Source organism: Xiphophorus hellerii, chromosome 15, assembly GCF_003331165.1.
Source record: "Xiphophorus hellerii strain 12219 chromosome 15, Xiphophorus_hellerii-4.1, whole genome shotgun sequence".
In the NCBI taxonomy this organism is placed as follows: domain Eukaryota; kingdom Metazoa; phylum Chordata; class Actinopteri; order Cyprinodontiformes; family Poeciliidae; genus Xiphophorus; species Xiphophorus hellerii.
In genome coordinates, this window is record NC_045686.1 from 7,672,511 (window position 1) to 7,678,066 (window position 5,556).

Consider the following 5,556-nt stretch of genomic DNA (forward strand, 5'->3'; position numbering starts at 1 on the left):
ATTAGGGAGGTGGACAAATTTCACACCAAGATTACTGACTATGGATCTGACACTCTCATATGAGAAGGTTCAGAAAGCTCAGAAGCTACAAAAGACATGAGAACTTTATCACAGATTGCTATTTTATATAACCAGTCAGTTTTTGATGCAAAGTACTCAGCCTTTCTGTTGCTTGATTGCAAACCTAAAGTTTTTATTTCTACTTTCTGTAGTTGTTAGGCTGAATGTTTAAATTGTACCTGTGTGAGCTCTAAAGAAAATGTGAATGAGACTCCAAGTATCAGTTAATAATTAACACTCCAACTTGGTTCAGTGCAGTGGAGGTCACAACTACAGAGGCAGCACAGTGACCCCTTCCAGAGGACACCATGTTTCCCACCAAAAAGGTGTGCGGACTTTACACTTTACCAAACACCTAAAGGCAACCCAGGAAAAGTTCCCACAAGCAGGCGGCTGAGTTGAAGAGTTCAAGACTGGAACGAGTCTCCAAGTTTTCTGTGATGCACTAATAAAGTAAAGTAAAGTGATTTTTGTGTGCTCTGATGATTGTCCTTCCAATTACTGAAATAAGTTGTCAAAACAATTATGACATTATATATATAACAATTATATAACATTATAGGTCTGGATCAAAGGTTTTTCAGGTTTCCTAGTAGTTATTTTATTTTCCTATAGTTTATTTGGACTTTTGATTAATTTTAACTCCAGTATCCAAACATTTTAAAAGGTAGCATTTTTAAGAGAAAACATGTTTTGCTTGTCACATTCATCTTCCAGTAGGCTTATTAAGAATTTCTATGCTGAATGGATGAACCTGTTCAGTTTAAACCTGGAAAATTATAATATTTATCTTTAGACACTTTGTTACAAGACTGTCACAAAGACACATTAATTTTTTTGGTTGAGTCACTGAAAAATACTAAGGATAACACATTTTGTCACACATGAAATAGCCTTTTGTCAACAATAGTTTGATTCTCACATTAAACAAAATTAGACGGGAGCCTGACAACTCTGAGATTAAAAGAATTGTTTGACAGAATATATTCAGTGTAGAACTACACAGAAATCATCATGTTCAGGTATTTTTATTACAAGTACTAACAGTGTTTACATAACAGATCTGGAGCATAATGCCAATGTTCTCATGTCACATATAAAACCCTGTTCTGCCTTATCAACACTGAATGAAAAGATTAGAACTGCTCAAAATGTACAAACATGCATTTGCTATTGCAACACAGAAAGGAACATCAGTAACTTATCTTAAAACTGAATAATTTCATATGTTTTTTTTTACTGATCAGCACCAGTTGAGAGACAGTTCTCTGAGAGTTTTCCTTTAACATCTCTCTGATTCATTACTGTTCTTTCCTGACTGGGTTTGCATCTCCCATCTGACTGGCTTTAACACCTCGGGTGACACTGTGCAGGATGTGAATGGGGCGTTTAGGACTTTGCACTTATCTGTAGGAAGAACTAAACTACATGCAAAAACACATTTCCAAGTAAGGGTCTTATGTTAAGCTGGATTTATGTTATTATGCCACTATTGGTTCATTTGCCCATATACATGTGAGAAATTTATTGAAACTAAAACTTAGCCTTGACATTCTGTGATTGTTTAATTCAGATTAATAAACATATGAAGAGAGCAATATTCTTTTGAAAGGCTTTATTGCAATGTTACAAATTACCCAAAAGTTAGAATGTTTGAATAATTTAGTTATATACATGTTTGTTAGGTATAGACATGAAAGTCTCTTTGCATGTATGTACAAGAATAACTTAAATGAAACATAAATATCATAATATCATGTACTGTTTGCGTTTAATTATGCTCCTTTCCCACCATCTCATCTTCATCTTCATCCTCGCCTTCTTCATCGCTGCTGGAGTTTTCATATGGGCAGATGGTCGCTTGGATTGGATAGTTCCTCAGGAGCGTTTCGGCATCCCGGTACAGATAGTCAAAACATTTCGACTTTGGCCAGAACAATCTTAAAATAGACATATTATTAATTAATATTACTTATGAATACTTTATAAGGGGGAAAAAAAAGTTCTTTAGATTTTTCTTACTTGACTGGATGGATGACTTGTTGAATCTTGGGCTGTGCGCTGGAAATCTCTCCATGCACAAAGCGAGTCTGAAAGTTAAAACAATAAAATGTCTGAAACCATTCTTTTAAAGTATTTTATCTTTAATACTGTACACTTTTTCTATTCAAAAATCACCGTAAATTGGGCAGGTTGGCCCTCAGTTTTGTTCCACGGTCTCCACAAGTTGCTCTGCTGTGTTGGATTGTCTCCACCGCGAACTGACGCCAATCCACTGCTGGCGCCGCTATTCTCCATGTTCTCCTTGCGTTGATCTGGTCCGAGGAAAATCCCCCGCGGAAGTGAGTCTCGAGGCAGGAAACTGGTATTTATCAGGACCTGCAGGGAGCCCCGTGCCAAATTGAACTTTGACGCGTCCCCAAGTGTCTCCATCAACCACTGCGTAAAGGTGAGAAGTCACACTTGGCAAACAAACGGTCACATGGTCAGTTTGCTTCATTTCAAATATCATTTTGAGGGGGGGGGGGAAATCTCCAGAGTTTGTAGAGAATACACAACTGATGCCCAAAACGATGAAAAATCGCCTCTAATATTTCTATTTGCGCATAAAGCTTTATCAAATAATCATAATTTATGAATAATTCGCGAAATGATTTGAGCTAAGAAAAGCATTGCTTTGGGGCTATTATTATTATTATTATTATTTTAAACAAGTTTGTATTTGATATGTTTGAGTTTAGATTCGACATTTGGTATGTTGTGGAACGCAACTTCTGATTTCTCTTTATCTGAGCAGCCATTTGGGTGTGAGGTGTGAACAAACACGTGCCGAATCAGATTCAGAGGACGGAGGAAGGCTCGTGCACAACTTAAAACGTGGTAAGACACGCGCCAGCCTTTAACACTTAACAGACGGATGCAGGTCATCATAGTACCTCAGCAAATGCATTTTTGTCCCATATGGTAAACCTTTGGTTATATTGTTTAAAAAAAACACGCAGCTTCTATTTTGCAGAGCGCTGACTAATCAGCTGCCATCAATATTAGAAATGTGCAGATGAGCCGTGCACCAGCAGGGGGTAGAGTGGAGCTGTATGACTGCTCGAAAATATCCGACAGATTTCTGCATGCAGTGCCGAACACTCAGGTGTCTTGGAGCAGAGTTGGCTCCACTATTAGGTGTGGCTTCTCTTATTTGACTCCATTCACAACTAATGGGTGATGCATTTGCAAGCATCACTTGTCACAGCAGTTGGTCTGCTTAAAGGTGAATCATGCATGACCAGGCTTAAATTTCTTCGCCCACCGGTTCTTTCGATATTACAGAATCCGTGTCGAGGGAAAAAAAGAAGATCAGAACTTGGTGCTAATAAGGTCCACACAGATTCCTTCGTTCCCTCGGTCTCTGTTGCAGCTTTGGTGCTAATTGGTCACCCGGGGCTCTTGCTGACTTCAAGTGTCATTCCTCTGGTTCCCTTTTTACAGCTGGATCAGAGAAAGTTTGCATTATTTGCATGACAATCTTTTATTGGAATGGTGTTTAGACAGACAAAGGTTTTATATATTTGCTTATCTGTCTCCTGCAACGTCTTTCAAATAGTTTGCTTGAGGATGCAAATAAGCCACTCTAAGTGAGGCGTACTAGAATATATATCTTACGAAGTAAAAGGTACACAGCTTGGAATTATATGGGATAGATCTTCACAAGAAATAGGATAATCATGAGAGGAAGGATGTGCTTATGTTTCTTTCTTTCTTTCTTTCTTTCTTTCTTTCTTTCTTTCTTTCTTATAGACGACATTGATGTACTATTCAATTATGGCTGCCAAGTCTTGTGAGGTACAACTAGGCACTGATATTTTTGCCCATTTCAGTCACATTGGATGGAGATAGTTTATGAACACTAGTTTTAAATTTTTTCACATATTCTCAGTTTGATTTAGGCCTGAACTTTGACTAAAATCTTCTAAGGTCAGTCCAGTCATTTTAGTTATTTGGCTGTTGCATCGTAGTGTTGCATTTGTACCAAACTCTTTCCATATGGATTAGATTTGACAGTGCTCTGTGAGATGTTTAAAGCTTTTTATGTTGTTTTATACCCTTAGCCTGATTTAAACTTCTTCATAACTTTATCCCTGGTAAAGTTATGCTTGGTCTTCACAGAACATTTGTTTCTTGACATGTATTTAGATGCTTCAGATGCTGAAATTTTCACTTGTATGGAAACTATCATTTTCCTCTCACCTCACGATCATAGCCTACCTTATGTTGGCTTATAGCATAACAGCTTTTTGCCATACCTTAAAGTTTATGATTGCAATATGACAAAATATGGAAATCTTCAAGAGGTATGAATACTTTTTCAAAGATTAGTGAACAGCTTCTAAAGAAAACTGCAGACTGGTTGTGTATGCAGACTCTGTTTTTCTTATTATTTCTTATTTCAGCCAGAAATATCAAACTATCTGATAAGTCAATTCTAATTTTTAAAGTTTGTGATTTTTCATTACCGATCTTAATTTCTTTTTTTGTTGTTGTTGTTGTTTGTTTTTTTCCCTTTCCCCTTTTGTGCAATATCTAATTTCAAAAATACAAAATAAGATAAATCATGTTGCATTTTACAGTGTACTTCATGTAATTTTGTTCTCTAGGTTTTATTCAAAACCCAGGAAATGAAGCATATTCTTTATTTAAAACATCATTCTATTCGAAGATGACCTTTGGAGTTTTCACAACTCAATGGCCACATTAGAACATAACAAAAATATTATAAAGAGAACTCTACATGACTGGATCAAAATGTAATCTTTCTTTTTTGTACATCCTCTGCACTCTTTGTGAGTTTTTTTCAGTGACATGTTTTCTGTACACGTCTAGAGGGTGAGTGAGAAGAGAATACAAAAGAAATGGAGAAAATAAATGGGAAATATGTGCCAGACGAGAATGAAGGTGAAATAAAGGCTCTTGTGAAGACCACAGAAAGCACTGACCACTACTGGATTCATATGCAAAATAAGAAACAAAATAATAACGATAATAATAATGAAACACATTCATCATGGAGCTTTCTGGCAATCCAACAAATCAGTTAATGGGTTCAAGGCTGAACCCATTAAGGATAAATTCGTAATGAAGAATTAAGATGGAGTAAGAATGGTGAATGAGCTTCTGGTACACATTTTAACAGCATTAGAACAATGTTTCAGCATAAGCTTGCTTGACTGGGAACCGACCTTGCTAATGCAGAAGCCTTTTTATTTTCATAACACATTTGGTTCAACATTTTGCAAACAACTTGAGCCATCACTGGTGCACTCTTTCAAATAAAAAATTTAGTAAAAATTCCAGTTTCTCATTTCCTTCTTTAGATATCCATCTTAGCAAACCATAAATACTCAATTTTTAGCTCTTCCAACCTCCAACTCAACGATACATTTTTCTTTTCAGATTTAAGGGCACAGCTGTCGGCTGTTAATTATATAATTATATCCCTGG

At 36.4% G+C, this 5,556-nt stretch overlaps 1 protein-coding gene across 1 annotated transcript; it reads right to left on the bottom strand.

The window, feature by feature from the left end:
* Positions 1–1,298: 1,298 nt before the first annotated feature.
* ripply2 (ripply transcriptional repressor 2) lies at positions 1,299–4,373 on the bottom strand. The gene is made up of 3 exons (XM_032584626.1): positions 2,239–4,373; positions 2,083–2,150; positions 1,299–2,000 (listed from the first exon to the last, which is right to left on the bottom strand). Exons 1-3 carry the CDS (start codon positions 2,491–2,493, stop codon positions 1,832–1,834), a joined length of 492 nt encoding a protein of 163 aa, XP_032440517.1. The 5' UTR covers positions 2,494–4,373; the 3' UTR covers positions 1,299–1,831.
* Between the last annotated feature and the right edge of the window lie 1,183 nt (positions 4,374–5,556).

Coding starts and splice junctions, on each gene's coding strand:
- ripply2 (XM_032584626.1), bottom strand. CDS start 2,493: ATGGAGACACTTGGGGACGCGTCAAAGTTCAATTTGGCACGGGGCTCC. Junction 2,151..2,238: donor GCCAACCTGCCCAATTTACG/GTGATTTTTGAA, acceptor TTTAACTTTCAG/ACTCGCTTTGTGCATGGAGA. Junction 2,001..2,082: donor CAAGTCATCCATCCAGTCAA/GTAAGAAAAATC, acceptor GTCTATTTTAAG/ATTGTTCTGGCCAAAGTCGA.